The sequence below is a fragment of the Saccostrea echinata genome, unplaced genomic scaffold (genome assembly GCF_033153115.1).
Source record: "Saccostrea echinata isolate AGI-Se365-2 ecotype Australia unplaced genomic scaffold, CSIRO_AGI_Sech_v1 ptg000014l, whole genome shotgun sequence".
Lineage (NCBI taxonomy): Eukaryota > Metazoa > Mollusca > Bivalvia > Ostreida > Ostreidae > Saccostrea > Saccostrea echinata.
Genome location: NW_026889763.1, coordinates 19,870,084 through 19,889,982, shown reverse-complemented (window position 1 = coordinate 19,889,982; position 19,899 = coordinate 19,870,084). Strand labels below are relative to the sequence as shown.

General features: G+C 36.5%; 1 protein-coding gene, 1 long non-coding RNA gene and 1 pseudogene across 2 annotated transcripts in view; all 3 read left to right on the top strand.

Moving 5' to 3' along the window:
- LOC133186914 (uncharacterized) overlaps positions 1–5,067 on the top strand; it is a 492,852-nt gene extending 487,785 nt beyond the window's left edge. The window contains exon 2 of the mRNA XM_061322302.1: positions 2,891–5,067. Coding sequence (XP_061178286.1) covers positions 3,604–4,389 — 786 coding nt within the window. The 5' untranslated portion in view covers positions 2,891–3,603 and the 3' untranslated portion in view covers positions 4,390–5,067. The remainder of the gene's footprint in view (positions 1–2,890) is intronic.
- Positions 5,068–12,689: 7,622 nt separating this feature from the next.
- LOC133186577 (uncharacterized) lies at positions 12,690–15,381 on the top strand (annotated as a pseudogene).
- A 1,550-nt stretch (positions 15,382–16,931) lies between these two features.
- On the top strand, positions 16,932–18,368 carry LOC133187332 (uncharacterized). Its single transcript, XR_009721173.1, has 2 exons — positions 16,932–17,075; positions 17,908–18,368. It is a non-coding gene; the product is annotated as an uncharacterized LOC133187332 (long non-coding RNA).
- The last annotated feature ends 1,531 nt before the right edge of the window (positions 18,369–19,899 follow it).

Below are 19,899 nucleotides of genomic sequence, written 5' to 3'. Positions count from 1 at the left end.
AAACTAAGGTTTTACAATCCACGAGAGAAAACTCCTCAGACAGAAAGTGCCCCCTACATCACACCTTTCACTCCTTGAATAAGTGTAAGGGATTCAGACAAAAATCCTTGGAGGAAAGAAAGAAATTTTTGAAAGAGAACAATATATGTTTTCGTTGTTGTGACTCTAATTCTCACAAGATGCGTGAATGTAGAGCGACTGTAAAGTGTGAAGATTGTGACAGTTTGACCCATCCTACAGCACTTCATGTGGAGATTCAAAACAGGAGGCATTATGGCGGGGAGCCGCAGAATTCATCAGAGGATGTCAGCTCTGCATGTACACAGATTTGTAAAAGACAGTTTGGTGGCAAGTCTTGTTCAAGAACAGTGCTTGTGCGTGTATTCCCAGAAGGAAAACCTCAGCTAGCAGTCAACATGTATGCTGTCATAGATGATCAATCAAATCGTTCACTTGCTAGCCCAAGATTCTTTACCTATTTTGATTGTGGTAGTGATGCCATAACTTACACACTGTCATCTTGTGGTGGTACTATACAAGCATGTGGGAGAAAAGCAGAAGGATTTGTAGCCGAATCATTAGACCATAGTTGTACCCTGAATCTTTCATCTCTCATGGAGTGTCAGCAAGTTCCTTGTGTACGTGAGGAAATTCCTACACCAGAAGTGGCCTCACACTACAGTCATCTGGCTGACATAGCAAACCTTATACCGCCATTGGATCCAGATGCGGAGATCTTGTTACTTCTAGGAAGAGATGTGGTAGAGGCACATCATGTGCTTGATCAACGTATAGGACAAGGCAATCAACCCTACCGACAGAAACTGCATTTAGGGTGGACTATAATAGGAGAGACCTGCCTTGGCAAGACACATGCACCTGCCCACATCACAACTTACAAGACTCATTTCTTGGGATGAGGTCGAGTATCCTATCTTCCACCATGCACAAATGAATTCAAGATAAGCGAAAACCTGAACAGTGTGTCGTATGGCCTTGATGCAGCAAAACTTGCTGGTTTGTGCGAAAATGAAAGCTTTGGTAAGAATGTTTTTGAAAGGACAAAAAATGATGAGAAGCCTGGATTGTCAGTTGATGACATATCATTTCTCGAGATAATGGACAAAGAATTCCACCAGAATGAAAATGGATATTGGACAGCTCCACTCCCATTTAGGCAACCCCGTTTAAAGCTTCCAAACAACAGAAGTCTTGCATTGAGGAGAGCCAAAGCTTTAGAAGTTAGTTTACAAAAAGACACAGGGAAAAAGGAACATTTTCTTGCCTTTATGGATGAACTTATTAAGAACGGACATGCAGAAATTGCTCCTCCTTTATCTCATGAGGATGAATGCTGGTACTTACCTATATTTGGGATATACCATCCTAAAAAGCCCAACCAGTTGAGAGCAGTCTTTGACTCTTCAGCCAAGTATGGAGGGACTTCCCTCAATGATGCCTTGCTTACTGGTCCCGATCTCACAAACAGCCTGTTAGGAGTTTTGATGAGATTCCGCCAAGAGCCTGTTGCAGTTATGGGTGACATACAGCAAATGTTTTATTGCTTCAAAGTGCACGAAGACCATCGCAATTTTCTGAGATTTTTCTGGTTTCGCGACAATGATCCAGCTCAGCCAATGATAGAGTATCGTATGACGGTACATGTGTTCGGCAACCGACCGTCACCAGCAGTTGCCACCTATGGGCTTCGTAGGGCAGCACTCATGGCAGAACCAGATTTTGGTATAGATGTGACACACTTTGTGTTGAACAATTTCTATGTAGATGATGGACTTGCTTCCTTACCCACATCATCAGAGGCTATAGATCTCATGAAGAAGACGCAGGCAGCTTTGGCAAAAGGTGGCTTACACTTTCACAAGATCGCTTCGAACCAAAAGGAAGTCCTAAGCGCCTTCCCGCCAGAAGATCTAGCAAAAGACATGAAAGACCTAGAATTTGGAATTGATCTGCTTCCAATTCAGCGCAGTTTGGGCCTTAACTGGAACTTGGAAACTGACACCTTCTTCTTTGAGGTTATGACTAAAGATAAACCATTCACCAGAAGAGGCATACTGTCATGCATTAACAGCATATTTGATCCTCTGGGATTCTTAGCCCCTGTCGTCATACAAGGAAAGAACATATTGAGGAACTTGGTTCTGGCACTATAGACTGGGATGAACCCCTGCCTGAAGATCAACTAGATACTTGGAGACATTGGAGAGACTCTTTAGTTCATTTAGAAGATCTACATATATCTCGCAACTACTTCCCCGAGTCCCTAAAACGTTGTAAAGAAAAAAGTATACATGTGTTTTGTGACGCCTCAGAACTTGCCATTGCTGCAGCTGGATATATCATGTCAACTTCCTCAGAAAGCAATTGTCACACTGGATTTGTTTTAGGAAATCAAAATTCGCTCCAACACATGACCATTCTATACCAAGATTGGAACTATGTGCTGCGGTGCTAGCAGTCGAGGTTGGATGCTCTATTGCAGATCATTTGTCTCTACAAATCACAGACTTTAAGTTTTATTCTGACAGCAAGGTTGTGTTAGGTTACATTTTCAACACAACACGACGATTTTACACTTATGTAACAAATTGTATCTCCTACATCAGGAAAATGACCAGACCTGACCAGTGGGCTTTCATACCAACTGAGCAGAACCCGGCAGATCAAGCTACACGACCACTGCCAGCTCATCATTTGAAAGACAGCACATGGTTGAATGGACCAACTTACCTGTCTCAGCAAAGTGAAAGTAAACAGCAAGACTTTGAGATAGTGAATCCAGATGGTGATAGAGAAGTAAGGCCTGAAGTTACTTGTAAGAAAACCAACACATTGCTTTCATTGCTCGGATCTCACAGATTCTCTACAGTTTTCTACATGGAAAATTCTTGTGCGTACGGTTGCATTTCTGCAACATGTAACAAGATCATTTGCTGGAGTGAGTGGATGTAGTGGTTGGCATTACTGCACCAAATCACAAACTGTTGAGGCATTTCAAGAAGCAGAGAGATTCATTGTCAGGACTGTTCAACAAGAAGTTTTTACAGAAGAAATTGATTGTCTCAAGCAAAACAAAGCGTTACCTGATTCAAGCTCTTTGCTGTCCTTGGATGTTTTCCTTGACCCAGATGACATTCTCAGAGTTGGAGGACGCCTTAACAGAAGTAACATGCCACGATCCGAGATAAACCCTATTGTGGTCCCAGGAAAGCATCACATAGCTACTCTTCTTGTCAGGCATTTCCATGACATGGCCCAGCATCAAGGTAGACATATTACTTCAGGAACCATAAGAAGTGCTGGATTTTGGATTACTGGTAGCAAACGCTTGGTATCAACAATAATCTACAATTGCGTAAAATGCAGAAAACTGCGTGGAAAGTTTGCATGTCAGAAGATGGCAGATTTGCCTCTAGACCGTCTAGAACCAGGTCCACCGTTTACGTACGTCGGAATAGATACTTTTGGCCCCTGGGAAGTTGTTACCAGGAAAACTAGAGGTGGCGCTGCTAACTCTAAGCGATGGGCTATTCTTTTCACATGTCTGGTTAGTGAGGTGTGCATATTGAGGTTGTTGAAGAAATGTCATCATCATCATTCATCAATGCCTTCAAACGCTTTGTTGCCATAAGAGGAAAAGTGAAACAGATACGCTCGGACAGAGGAACAAACTTTGTTGGGGCCACAGATAACCTTCAGATCAATGCAGTGAATGTTGAAGATGGGCCCTTGAAGGAATACCTATATAACAGTGGAGTTGTGTGGCTCTTCAATCCACCACACTCCTCTAATTTTGGTGGCGTATGGGAACGCCTTATCGGCGTGACGAGGCGTGTCCTTGATTCCATGCTTTTAAACATACCTCCAGGGAGTTTGACACATGAAGTTCTGACTACCTTTCTTGCGGAGGCATCGGCCATAGTAAATAGCCGTCCATTGGTACCTGTGTCCACAGATCCTGATGACCCTCTTCCTTTGAGTCCTTCATTGATCCTCACTCATAAACCAGTCAGTACTGTTGATCGTGCACCTACTGATAGAAAGGATCTCCTTCGTTCACAATGGAGAAGAGTGCAGCAATTAGCAGACACCTTCTGGAAGAGATGGAGATCCCAGTACCTTCAAACGTTGCAAAACTACAGGAAGTGGAAGCATGAAAAACGCAACTTGGCAGTTGGAGATGTAGTCTTGCTGAAGGATAATTCTGTGACACGTAACTCGTGGCCTATGGGTAGAGTCATCAGGGTATTTCCTAGTGTTGATGGAAGGGTACGAAAAGCAGAAGTTCGTGTTTTGTATCGTGACGGACATTTTGCATTATTTGTGCGACCTGCAACTGAACTAGTTCTTTTGATTCAAGATGTGTGAATTGTATTACTATGTACACCAAAGCCTTTGTTCGAACTGACGTATAATCTTTGAATATCAGACGCATGTCACTTACCATATTTTCCTAGTCACTGTAAGTGTATTTTTATAGTCATTTTATGATTTTTAGTGATGTTTTTATAACATCAGACGGGGAGTGTACCGACTAGTGTTAATATTTTTATATAGAGTAATTGTTCTTTGTAAAATTGTCAAGATTCAGTTAGAGTTATCTTCCTTGTATGTATGCGCTGCAGCCATTGTGTTGTGTTTACGGTTTTCTCGAGGCAATTGTGGCCTACTACAGTGTAAGTAATAATTTGTTTGTCTTATGCATCAATGTTTAGGTGAGACATGACGAATATAATATTTTCTTGTTAATGCTCTGAATCATTTATGCATATTTTTTGGAGAATAGGATGTAGCATCACTGCCATGCATGTTAGCACGTGGTTGCTGAACCAAACTTTACCAACTTTTAATCATGAGTGCATTTATATGAAACTTTGTTTAAAATATTTTGACAACTTCAGTAAGGAATTTATTGACTGTTAATGATATAATTTGAGTAAGAAATCTTTCAAAGTTTTATTGTAACCAACCCCTGTTTGATATGAAAAAGTATGGAACACAGTTAATGTCAAAAGTAAATTGAATGTATTCTGTATTTGATGTACTATGTAACTTGAGAACATTTTCTTGTAATTTTATTTTGTATTTTTCAGCTTTTTACCATTTATTACTCAATAAAGGTTATACTGCTGTCTTCGGGACAGTACAAAAGACCTTAATTTAAAGAAAGCAAGGTTCACGTCAAAACATGGCCGAAGGAAAATAATTCCTGAATATTCCTCTTCAATTCGGGAATTTTTATAAAGGAAAGGGGCTAATATTTTTTATATCTGTGTATTGACCTAGCTGTCTTTAAAAGGGGGAGGGGGAAACTATGACATCGTCTTTTATATTTAAAAAAGAGGGAAATAAAAATAAAATGCGCCTAGCAGAAATATACCATTTAAGACCCTTTTTATTTAATAGAAATTCGTTTCTATGGCATTAGGAAGGTTTTCCGTCTCCTCACTGTAACTAGAGAAGTTTTAACTCGACACTTCGTTCCATGTGTATTGATACGTTTCAGTTCCCGTAAACATAAATGAAAATAAAATGAATAGTTTGTAGTGTTTAAGAAACGTTAGTCCTACGTTTTTTTTTTTGTTTTTTTTTTGTTTTTGTTTTTTTTCTTTGAAATGCTAAGATATTTTATTTCTTCTTAATCATATCAAGAAACTGGTAATATATATAAGCTGACTAGATTTGCCTTTACGTACCCAAGGAATATTAGGAAAAAAGAAATGAGGAAGACAGTGAAAAAGAATAATTTAGAGCTTTAAAAAGATCAAGCCTAAAAGTGTATACAAGTGCAAATATGAATTTTTCAGTTTTTAAATTTTAAACATTCTTTGAAAATTTAATATATATCCGCACAACTGTAGGTGTTGACCGTAATTTCTGTGAAGTTTCATAAAGATTTTCTAAGCCTTCTACGAGAACGCTCCAAGACAAAAGTAAGGTGAATAAAAAAACAATTAGTGATTCCGACTTCCTTCCGCTGACTATCAATTCCATTTCATGCAGAAACCACTTTAATACATTGAAAGGATTAAACCAATAAAGTTTTGAAAAGTTTACTTTGTTTGTTACAGAGAAAAATGAATTTAAAAAAAAAATGATATTTTTCTTGTTTCCAAAGCAACGATAGGCATTTAGAAATTTATGAATGTTGACTGAACAAATAGAGTGTCTAATCATAATGTTTGTAAATTTTCATCACAATTTTCCAAGCCACCTCGGAAAACATCTGTGTGTATATTAATTTTTTTCTGTTTCTTTCATTCCTATGGCAACTGTTTGCAAAAGATTCTAATTTTCAAAATAGAATATTCTTTGACAGAATGTAAGGAACAATCTGCACAAGTTTCAAAATAATTGCCTGAGCAGTTTGTGAGAAAATCAAAGTTTAGCAATTTTTACTTTTTTTCTGTTTCCATGGCAACGATGGGTGGTGTAAAAATTTTAAATACGATTTGCAAAACTACAATTGCTGGTTATTATTTCTATAAAGATTCATTACAATTGTATAAGATATCAGCGAGAACACTTTTTAGCTCACCTGAGCCGAAGGCTCAAGTGAGCTTTTCTGATCACATTTTGTCCGTCGTCCGTCCGTCCGTCTGTCCGTCTGTCTGTCTGTCTGTCCGTCCGTCTGTAAACTTTTCACATTTTTGACTTCTTCTCAAGAACCCCTGGGCCAATTTTGACCAAACTTGGTACAAAGCATCCTTGGGTGAAGGGGAATTTAAATTGTTAAAATGAAGGGCCAAGTCCCCTCACAAGGGGAGATAATCAAGAGAAGACAAAAATAGGGTGGGGTCATTAAAAAATCTTCTTCTCAAGAACCACAGGGCCAGTAAAGCTGAAACTTATATGGAAGCATCCTGGGGTAGTGTAGATTCTAAATTGTTCAAATCATGACCCCCGGGGGTAGGGCGGGGCCACAATGTGGAATCAATGTTTTACATAGAAATATATAGGAAAAATCTTTAAAAATCTTCTTCTCAAGAACCACTGGGCCAGAAAAGCTGAAACTTCTGTGGTCACATCCTGGGGTAGTGTAGATTTTAAATTGTTCAAATCATGGCCCCAGGGGGTAGGGCGGGGCCACAATAGGGAATCAAAGTTTTACATTGAAATATATAGGCAAAATCTTTGAAAATCTTCTTCTTAAGAACCACTGGGCCAGAAAAGCTGAAACTTATGTGGAAGCATCCTTGGGTAGTGAAGATTCTAAATTGTTCAAATCATAGCCCCTGGGGGTAGGGCGGGGCCACAATAGGGAATCAAAGTTTTACATTGAAATATATAGGCAAAATCTTTGAAAATCTTCTAATTAAGAACCACTGGGCCAGAAAAGCTGAAACTTATGTGGAAGCATCCTTGGGTAGTGAAGATTCTAAATTGTTCAAATCATAGCCCCTGGGGGTAGGGCGGGGCCACGATAGGGAATCAAAGTTTTACATTGAAATATATAGGCAAAATCTTTGAAAATCTTCTTCTTAAGAACCACTGAGCCAGAAAAGCTGAAACTTATGTGGAAGCATCCTTGGGTATTGTTGATTCTAAATTGTCCAAGTCATAGCCCCCAGGGGTAGGGCGGGGCCGCAATAAATATTACAAAGGGGAGGTCTTGTGAAGAACAGCAGGGCAAAAGTAACTCAGGTGAGCGTTGTGGCCCATGGGCCTCTTGTTTACAAAATTCTTCACTTTTCGTAGGTTTCCATGGCAACGGTAACCATGTTGAAACTGAAATTTTTTTCCGCATATATACAGCTGGTCATCATCTTTTACGGAAAGTTCCAGCAACAATGCCACAGCCATCAGCGAGAGAGCCCCGGACAACGTTTTCATGCGTACAGTAACAATATGTCCCCCGAATTTGTTCGGGGTGACATAATTACTAAGTGACAAGGTACGATCTTCTTCTCTGTGCATCGGACATACAAATTGTGTTTTCAATGTTGTCCCCCCCCCCCCCCCCAAAGATTATGGCGAATATTTAGGATATCGGGAAAAGGTGAAGAAAACGAACACTGATCGACTTCAGAAAAAAATCTACAAAGAATACAAATCTGTGGACAGGGCATAAAACACCGATCCTGGAAATTCAAGAGGTGGGATCCGGTGCCTTTGAGCAAGCATCCCTTTTCGACCGGCCACGCCCCATATATTTATCAGGTAGACGGAGTATACCACATTCAAATTTAGTTTTAAAAATGAAGGCAGAAAAACAATCTGTAGAAGATTTGTCAGTCCATTATACTTTTAATATCAACTTCAGAGTACTTGATGGTAAAATCAGAGTAATTTTGAACAAAGTTGTTTTGTTTATCACCAATCACACAATATGAAATTTTGATTTTTTTTTTTTTTTTTTTTTTTTTTTTTGATTGAAGAAGCAGTTATCTTTGATATCAGAAAGCTTGTTTTTAAATTTATCGTAAAGAGCGGTTGCATACAGTGTATCGAAGTCATCCGTTTTGATCATACTGACTTTAAAAAAAAAATGGGATTAAATTTTGTAAAAGTTCTTTGGAGTCTGAAGTTTCTCATTTACGGCAGTTAATCTCTTTTGAGGAGTAAAGATGGTGGCTTGATAGAGCATTTGCTGGACCCAGCTATGTATCTTTGTTTGTAAGGATTTTTACGAAGATTAGGAATCCAGTTAAGGTAGAATAGGTCGGACTGAAATTTTTTGACTGTAATGATAAAAGTATTGAAGACTGGAATGTGATTTTGAAGAATTCCATCCTGAGAAAATAAACTGTGAATATAAGTTGGATTTCCAGGTGTATAATTAAAACTCGGTTCTTCTATATTTCAGTTATGATAATAAGTGCTTCTTGGATTTTTTTTTCTTATGCATGTTTTAACTGTAGTTTACTGTTGAATAAACATTTATTGTTTGATAGTGGCTGCTAATCGTGACTACTAGTTTATTCAAATGATGTTTATTAATAGTTTATTATCTGGAAAAAATAGTTTCTGTGAAGCATAAAGCTTGCTATCTTTAATTCAAAAAAATATTTTGCCATAATTAATTGCTTTTTCGGAAAAAAAAAATCTGAAAAGCAGGAAGTTTCAATTGTTTCGAAATATAATTTATTGAATTATATGAAGTATTGTGGTATCGTAATTTAGCGGATTATAAGACATGTTATCAAATTGTCATAATTTAGAGTAGTCATTATGATGTGGAACAAATAGGTTGGTCCTAAGATAGTTTTTATTTTCAGATAGACATGCCGTACCGACCAAACGTACCCTAACACCCAAGCAGTCAAAAAAGTCATAACAGTTTAATGGACTGTTCAGGAACAGTTTTTTAATATTTTGGACAACCTTTGGACTTCTCTGGTATTGCTGTTGGTCCGCTCTGGAACTCTTCTTGATCAGCATAAAAATCCTTACAAACAAAGACACATATGGGATCCAGTAAATGTTCCACTGGTTTTTGGAATCTAAGGGGGAAATCATTACAGTAGCATATATATATATATATATATATATATATATATATATATATATATATATATATATATATATATATATATATATATATATATATATATACGAGGGGTGATCAAAAAGTTCGCGAACTAATTGAATAACTTCCTTAAAAGAAATAAAATGAGGTTTCAGTGTTCATTATTTTTTTAAGTAGTCTTCTCGGATTTTAATGCACATCTGCCATTGTTCTACCCATGCGCGAATCACGTTATCCAAGCGGTCACGTGACATGCTTCGTAGCGGTCTGTTCACAGAAGGTAAGATATTTTTCCGAGTCTTATATTTCTTACCATGCAAGTACTTTTTTATAACAAGACCAGACCATCTGTCAGAAATGGCCAAATCTCGGCAATAGGATGGATGGATAAGGATATCCCTTCTCAGAATTACCATGGTGACCATCACAACCCGAGTCCTCCGTCTCGAAAGCGTTGTTTATCCAATGTGGAAAAAGTATGGGCGTCTTTTCTTTTTTTCATATCTCATATGTTTAGAGTCTAAAGTAAACGATATTTTAGGAATTTAATAATTATATTATTGCTCACATATTCAACTATTTTTCTTACTGTAACTTGGCGATCTTTCAAAACAAGTTGCTCAACTAAGAACACATCCTTTTTACCGGCTTGCTTTCGCTGATCAACAGAACAAACATAATTTTTAACCATCTCCCTGCCTTCATTAAAACATTCAATCCAATTAATGATTGAACCTCTGGTAAGTCTTTTGTCTTCATAAACCTTGTACAAATTATCATATTCTACTGCAAAGGAATTTCCGAGATACACGTTAAACTTTACAGCCATTCGTTGCTCGAGTACGACTGAGTCAACCATTTTTGTCACAAATGACCTACATACCGACGTCATTTTCACATTGTGACGTCACAAACACGGAGAAAAACATTATTTGATATCTGCTATTTATAGAATATGTGTGTGACTATATGTGTGCCAAATATCATTCTGATCTGAATTATGATTTTTTAAATATAGAGATAGTTCGCGAACTATTTGATCACCCCTCGTATATATAAAGCACATTTTACAACAACTCTTAAACTAACATAACTGCCCTAAGTGAAGAAATATTGATACAGAAAGCACAAAAAAATTCACTTACACACACACACACACACACACACACACACACACACACAGATAAATAGATAGATAGATAGATAGATAGATAGATAGATAGATATAGATATATACATGTTTATACATATTTATCTTATACGTGTGGTTGATAATCACTACACATAAGATAAACCTATGTGCTTTATCTCAAAGTCCTTTTTATGCATGCTTTATCAACAGCACTTCCGGTTTTGACACAATCCCTCCTTTCAAGATGTAAATTTATCGAAATTTTGATTTGAGAAAATTCTTGCTTCATAAAATGAATGAAAATGAGCGAAAATGTTGGTTAAAAAGAAGATAAAACTCGTTAAACCTCAATGAAATTTCAAATTAATTTAATTAATTTTATCAATGTATCATTCTGGCTTCTTCGCAGACAGATGTCAAGACACACCCCATCCCTTAAATCGTTTTTATGAGAAACATTAGGCCTATCATTGAAGTTGTTGCTGCAAGATTCCCTTGACAACTGTTTCACCTTGCTGGAAGGTCTAGCCACTTTCAACAATGCTTTCTTACTTAATATTATATAAAACTTTCCATGGAACTACAATGGATCCACAAATAGCCCATCACTGTCGCCGTATCAATCAAGAATTAATATTTTGTACATGATCTTTTTTCTTTCGTTATGCCACCATCAACAGTGCAACGTCATCAATATTTAGATGGAATCCTTCATAGTTTTTAGCGGAGTTATTTCAAAGTTTTGTTAAAAAGAAGTTTGTATGAGATAAAAAAAAAACAATTATAATTGTGTGATTTGATATTTGCATTATCCAACTTGTTAAACGGTGTTTATTATCTGGACAAACCTTGCTAATATACACTTTTTTCAACTTGTTTGATAGAGGAAATCTCAAATCACAGTATAACTCTCTATATATTTATATAACTAAAATGTTTAAAATTCCTGAAATTTGAAATATGTCTCAAATTTGTTTAAATCATGACAAACATGTATTTCATTGATATGATAGTGTGTAAAATTGTTTTAAAAAATCGAGAATTTTCACTCATATAGAGACGTCACCATATATTAGTGAAGAGCTTCAAATTTAAACCTTTACTCGGCACTCAGGGCCATTTAGTAGTGACGGTTCTTTATTGTGCCAACGTCTACCGTGACACGGGGCGTTGGTTTTTAAGATCTCATCCGAAAGACCCACAACTTTTATTCCAAAGTGCCGAGCGCTTGGCGAAAGAATAGTTGCTACCTATTTTTCATCGATTAGGTCAGTAGCGGCCGATCTTCCGATTACGGAGCGAGCGCTCTACAGACTGAGCTTTTGTGAAGGTAATTTGAAGCTAATTGTATACATACGGATTTTAACTGATATGACATATTAGTGAAGAACTTACTCTAAACTTGTGTTTTGCGTTTTATATATTAAAATTATATTGCAATTTCACTCTTGTAGTACATAATTGAGGTTAGAAACTTGTGTTTTGTAATGCAAGTTTGTTGACAGAGAGAGAGAGAAAGAGAGAGGTGGGTAATAATATGACTTTGTAGGGTTAAAAACATCCATTTCTATGTCAACCAGTAACATCGATTATTTTCCATGGGGGTTTGGGAACAAGAACAAAAAAAATATTTCACAAGCAAAATTAAAGTAAAAACAAACCAAATCTAAAAATTGAGAAGCTTTCACTCTCAATATTGTCAAAAATTAAAATTCGGTGAAAGATCGCGAGGATTCAAACATACTACAAGAAAAGTTTGGTGGGGTGCTAAGATGAAAATTATTCGATATTAATGAGGTTTATCCAATGTTGATAGACCTTGTTATTTTGTGCAGGACAAATACTGTAAATTCCACTTTGTTAATAGAAATCGGCGAGTTGCGACAACGACGCGGGCCAAGGCTACCTCCGCCATTATTCAACCCAGTGACGTAACGTGAAGTGCAGCTTCGGTAGAATTCGATACCGGCGGGGATACAAAGTGCGGCCCTTGTGGTTTTACAGAGTTCTTCACCGGTGTTGATGCCAAATACAGCACCGGCGATGATGCAGAGTGCGATATAGACCATGCAGTCGGCGCCATTGATCGAGAGCCAGCCTGCGTCAGGCCAATCCACATCGACTACCTTTACTGCCAAAGATTCTGGTATAAATGTTTCAGGTACGGTCAATTATGACACCTTTCATCAGTGCGGCTCCTCAACTTGCTGCTCATGTGCAGCAAAATACAAAAGAAAGAATTTTTAATGATCAGTTTGTAAGTTTTGCAACCCTTTTGTCCCATGATCCTACTGTAACTCAGCAAAATCAAGTTGTATCTGAGGATGGGGTATTCCAAGTAAAACCAAAGCAGAAGGACCAAAAAATTTCAAGTTTTTCACAATGGCTCGATGCCTTTTCTATATTTGCTTCTGTATACTTAACAAAACATACTTGTCAAGCTATCCCATTGTTTAAATATTTGACACCAAATAAGAGATGGGGGGGCTGAAAAATTGAGAGGTAATTGGTTGGATTATGACATCCATTTTCGACTGAAGAAACCTTACAATACTTCCTTGTGCTGGTCCTCTGTTGATGCAGAATTGTGGATGATTTACATGCAATCAGCTCCTTCCACAACCGTCAGTTCTCGTCAGCAGCGAGGCCAGCAAGTTCAGTGCAAATGTTATGCGTATAATTACGATGGTATTTGCAACAAGCCCAATTGTAATTTTTTCCATAGCTGTCTAAAGTGCAATGCTTTTCACCCATTAGTCAAATATTTTAAGAACAGTACTAATTCAGTGGCAGTTAAACCTGCATCTCAGTTTAATGTCCGTAATCAGTTCCATCTTTATTCCAGGAATCAACAGTTCCGACAGCCTTTGGGAGGGTCAAAATCCAATCCTATCGCATGATTGTGCTAGCCTACGGGAACTGGGTCATTTGCCAATTAATTCTGTTAACTTGGATCATTTGTTATCTTCATATCCTAATGCTGAGGATGTCAATTGTTTATCTTTAGGCTTTAGGTTTGGTTTTTCTTTAAATTTTAATGGTCCTAGGAGGAGGATGGAATTTAAAAACATGCCTTATGCAAATCAATAAAAATATGAATTACAAGAAAAAGATTGATAAGGTGGTTACATTAGGCACAATATTGGGGCGATTTTTACATCTTCCAATATCAAACTTGCGGTGCAGCCTCATAGGTCTAGTCCCTAAGAAGTAGGTTTTTTGCCGGATGATCACTTATCTATCTTACTCCCCAGGAAGCAGTGTTAATGACTTCATAGATCCTGATATTTGCTCAGTAAATTATTCAACTTTTGGTGATGCAATTGCATTGATTGTTTCTAAGGGCCAAGATGCATTACTAGCGCAAATAGATATTTCAAGTGCTTTTCGCCTTTTACCTGTTTCCCCAAAGGATTTTTGTTTGTTGGGTTTCAGACACTATGGGGCATATTATATTGATAAGTGTTTGCCAATGGGGTGTTCATTATCAGGTGCATTATTTGAGAAATATTCTACATTGTTGCATTGGGAATTAACCCATAGGTCTAATTTACATTCAGTTGTTCATTATTTAGATGATTTTATGTTCATAGATAGTGCAAGTTCATCTGATTTCAAGCATTGCAGAGATATTCTGCTTTATCTAATCATATTCAGAAGGTGTCTTTCTTTTCACACCTGAACTTGAAACCACTAACCCAATACCAATTTTCATCCATGTTGAACAAGGCTTTAAAATTTTTACATAATCAGACATCTTCATTTAAGACACATTCATTTCGGATTGGGGGTGCAACCTACTTGTACATCAAGGGTTATACTGAGGAACATTAAGAAGATGGAAAGGTGGAATTCAGTTGCTTTCAAATCTTATGTAAGGCCATTGTCATGTACTAATTAAGTACCTAATTAGTTGCTTAATGCATCTGAAAATTAATTATCTAATTTCAAGAGACCATTTTCCATGATTAACAATTTAAATGTGTTCATGTTTGCTTATTTCAATTCGTTTATAGATTCCATTTGGATCATAGGTTCATCCATAATACATTGGGCCAATCTCTATGCAAAGAATTTGAATCAAGGCCACCTTTGTCTGGAGTCATTCACCATATTGTGGCATGGGATTCGGGGTATGGTTTGGGAGCAGTTGTATCCTACAATTCAATTTTTGTTATCAAGGAACAAGGCTCCAAAGATAATTGTCATTCACTTTTGTGGCAACAATATAGGTCAGCCTCACAACACATTAAGAAGCCTCCAAAAAAATTTTAAATCCATTTTAGCAGACATTGCTGATCTACTCCCCCATACTGCTTTGATTTGATCCTATATTTTGCCACGCTTCAGTTGGGTTAATTGCCTTGCAAACACTGAGGGTGAAAAATGCAGACGTAGAATAAATAGTGCTTGTGCAACATTCGTCATTAATAAGTTCCAGGGGCGGGGAGCATCTATTAATTACCCAGACATTAGTGTGCAGCAAAGGGCTTTATTTAGGAAAGATGGGGTTCACTTAACTGACTTGGGCAATTCCCTCTTTACCAATACATTGTGCAATGCATTACATCATTTTATTAAGTGCAACTTTTCTTCACCAACAACCGTTCACGGTAGCTCAGTCGGTAGAGCGCTCGCTCCGTGATCGGGAGGTCGTAAGTTCGAATCTCGGCCGCGACAGACCTAATTCGATTAAAAATGGGTAGCAACTGTTCCTTCGCCATGCGCTCGGCACTTTGAAGTGAAAGTTACGGGTCATTCGGATGAGACCTTAAAAACCGAGGCCCCGTGTCACGGCAGGCGTTGGCACGATAAAGATCCCTCACTGCTCAATGGCCCTGAGTGCCGAGTAAAGGTCAAAATTTGAAGCCCTTCACCGGTATATGGTGATGTCTCTATTTGAGTGAAAAAATCTCGAATGTGACGTAAAACAACATACAATCAATCAATCAATCTTCACCAACATTTCCCTTAATGCCAAAATCACCAACCCCCATATAGTATATTCAAAGTTGTAGTTCGGGGGGGGGGGGGGGATTTGGTTTGTTTATGCTTGTCATGTGTCAATTTTGCGAGTGCCATTTGTTACTCAAATGGCCTTCGCAAATCTTATATGTGTTTGTACAGTCAGTATATTATTTAAGTGTGGTACCAACTGTGGTTGATCATCCAATTATTTGCTATTTGCACTTCCATATTTATATATAGAGAGAGTGGTACCATCTGTACCAAAATTATCTGCATTTCATATATATTTAGTGTTTCATAGCATCATCTGTGCTTCCATATATATTTATATTTGTATTAGTTTTGGGCTGCAAAATTTCCGCTCCATCTTGGTTGTGGCAAATGGGTCTCAGGACATTAGGCATTGGGCCCATGTCCTTTGACCCATTTGGCTAATTTTGCATAGATTGCTTTCTCTGTTTTTTCCAGGCTCCCTGGATCAAGATGGCACTTCTATTGCTTAATCTTTATGCTGCCAAATGTTTATCAGCGGTGCATACATTTGTTCATTAATTGTACTTTTCTGATATATTGTATATCTATTAAATGGCCATGACAAGCACGCCAAAACAATTTTAGTTATTCATTTGTTTATATTTACAATTATACCTTGTACCTTTGTTTAAGGGTTTTCTGATCTATGTCTTCTGTCGTGGTTTTATATTGAAACTGTCACTAAATAACAGACTGAAAGATTTTTCTCAGAAAAAAATATTGCTGTACCTATTGTTTGTTTGTTTGTTTGTCTGTTGTTTAACGTCCCTCTCCAGGATTTTTCACTCATATGGAGACGCCACCACTTGCCGATGGAGATCTGGAAATTTTGTCCTATATTCGGCACTTACGACCATTGAGCAGTGAGGGATCTTTTTCGTGCCAGCACCTACTGCGACACGGGACCTCGGTTTATACGGTCTCATCCGAAGGACCGGCTGTACCTTATGAAAGGTATTGTGTGTTTTAAAAATGTCATTAAAAAAAAATAAAAAATGAATAACAGAAATGACAGAAAATTATCGACAAATTTGCACAAAGTTGTTTTTCAGAGTAGGAAACTAGATGCCGCTAAATGATCACGGTATTTTAAGCTTACAAAGCTCTTTATATTTAAATTCTTTTTCAATTCAATCTTTTAATTGATCGATATTTTCATTCTTAAAAAAATGTTTATGAAAGTAAAATATGCATGTATAATGATTCTAAAAATTGGTTCAGATATTTATCATTTGATTTTCCAAAACATTGACATCATTTATCTTTTCTGCGTAAGTTTACCACAAAAAATATTCAACAAGGAAATAATTCAAAAACGCATAGATTGGTGGATGTAGGTACTCTAACTGTATAAAAGGCATCAATCTCGACCATCTCGTTATCTGTCCTACATCAACTTGGGAAAACTTCTCTTTGCTTTGACTCTTCTCTGTCTGGTGTCCCTGACGACCGGTGAGTGTACTTTTTTTCTCTCTCTCTCTTAAAATTGTTTCTTTTTCACAGTTAATCACATTTTTAGTTCAAATTTAGAATTTAAATTAATCCTGTAAAAACAAAATAAAGTTAGGACTCCTTAGGGCTATAGATAACTATTGATTGACAATGTTGATTTATAGTATCAATGGCAATTTCGTGTTGATCTGAAACCTGTTAATCTTTTTTTATTATTATTTGTAGGAACTCTTTTCGCGAAATTTTAGCGCGGAAGTCTTTTCGCTACAATTTCATTCTCGTGTATAATTGCATTTTTAAGGAATATATTAAACAAAAATTAAAATTTTGGAAAATGTTTTGTCGCTTGTTTTAAATGCAATAATACTATGTTGCAAAAAATAAAGTGCTGCGAAAATATGGTGATTTGCAGCATTTGAATTATGACCCAGAAGTGTTTATGTTAGTTGTTAAAAGATTACACGTAAACATCAATTTCAGTGTATAACTTTGCTGCAAAATATGATCTCTCTGAAGGATACATAACAACAGTTACTTTTCCTTCCATTTTTTTTTTTTTTTCTTAAATTAAATGCGATTCAATTTCTCATGAAAACATTTGTAAGCGCATGTATCTGCATAAATGCAAAATTAATTTTTACCGAAAATTGCAAAAATGTTGTGTTTAAATTAGTTTTTATAGCAAAATAAATCAATGATGTAATGAGAAAAAAGATACGAATGAATTAATGCATTCATCACTTGAGTCAACATTTAAATCTGTAGATCGAATTATAATAAATGATTGACGATTTGGAAAAGTTAATATTAATTCTAACTTTCTTAATTTTAGCTTATCCTCCTTACGAACAGCAACAACACGACTATCGTCGCAGATGCCGTCGTGACCTTCATTGTCGCCCAGGAGAATATTGTAAAATTGTGTCCTACTTCCCGAATAAGCAAGGCTTTTGCTGTATTCGCTGTAAGTGTCTTTGATTTAAATATAATAATGAATATATATTATGTTGGAACATTTCATAATAATTTTCTTTACTTTTGAAATTATTGGTTTTTCAGTGTTCAAGAAGTTTATTGTTATTATCTTTCTGTTCAAAGGCTTAGGAGTTTTGACAATCACTAATGACAAAAATCGCATTGCAATATTGACTCAATATGAAATACAATTTTTGTTTTGTATATTACAGATGACACTGGATAATTCACAAAACAACCTAATATTTCAACTAAATTAAATTTGAAGTGATCAATGTTCGATCAAATTGAAGCATTTGAATAAAATCTTGCATCCAATGTTTAACTTTTTATTGATAAGATTGTCTATTGCATACTTTACAAATTCTGACTAATAGAAAGCTTTAGAAAATTAGCTTTTTACTGTTTTTTTTACTTTTTCACGAAATATCTGTAGCTCATGGTACGGTTTCTTCCTTTGATTTTTTTTTCTTTTCTTCAACATTGCTCAGCACTTGCTGGCTAATTATTTTACAGTTTTTCCGACAAAAAAAAATCTTGAAATATTTTGATATCAATCATCCCTTTCTAAATATAAGTAGATAATTGATTTTGAGCTTGTTGAATGACAAACATTGATAATACAAATGTAAAAGCTGGTGGAAGATAAAATTAAGAGCTTTTCCGACAAAAAGGTCGTGAAATATTTTGATATCAATTTTTCCCTTCTTAATATAAGTAGATAAACCATTTTGATCTGGTTGAATGATAATCATTACTAATGCAAATGGAAAAGCTGATTTGAATAAAAAAAACTCAATTTGAAGTTCCTAAAATAAACTCTAGTGTTTGGAGGAGAATAAAAATAACAATTACTAAGTGACAAGGTACGATCTTCTCAGTGCATCGGTCATACATATGCGTTTATTTTCAATGTATTTTTCCAAAAATTATGACAAACATTTTAGGATATCGGAAAAAATTGAAGAAAACGAAATCTGATTGATCTCAAAAAAATAAAAAAAAAACTACAAAGAATACAAATCTGTGAATAGGACATAAAACACGAATCCCTGGGAACTCCAGAGGTGGGATTAGGTGCCTTAGAGCAAGCATCCCCTCTGGACTCTCCACGCCCCATATTTTTATCATGTAGACGGAATATATCGTATTCAAATTTAGTTTTAAAAACAAATGCATAGAAACAATTTTTATAAGATTTGTCAGTCAAAATATGACCCAATGTCAATGCGGAAATTCGGTATATTTTTAATGTCAACTTCAGAGTACTTTTGTGTAGAGTCAGAGTAATTTTGAACAAAGAAATGTTTATCACCAATCACAACATATGACAATTTCCTCTTTTTTGATTGAAGAAGCGTTTGTTGATGATATCAGAAAGCCTATTTTTTTTAATTTATCGTGAGGAATGGTTGTATACAGTGTAACAATGTCATACATTTCGATGTTACTGACTTTTGTAAATAAATATGTTTTGTTATATAAATCACTGTTTAACTCTAACTTCAAAAACCGTTCACGATAGCTCAGTCGGTAAAGCGCTCGCTCCGTGATCGGGAGGTCATGGGTTCGAATCTCGGCCGCGACAGACCTAAGTCGATAAAAAATGGGTAGCAACTGTTCCTTCGCCATGCGCTCGGCACTTTGAAGTGAAAGTTGCGGGTAATTCGGATGAGACCTTAAAAACTGAGGCCCCGTGTCACGGCAGGCGTTGGCAAGATAAAGATCCCTCACTGCTCAATGGCTCTGAGTGCCGAGTAAAGGTCAAAATTTGAAGCCCTTCACCAGTATATGGTGACGTCTCTATATGAGTGAAAAATTCTCGAATGTGACGTAAAACAACATACAA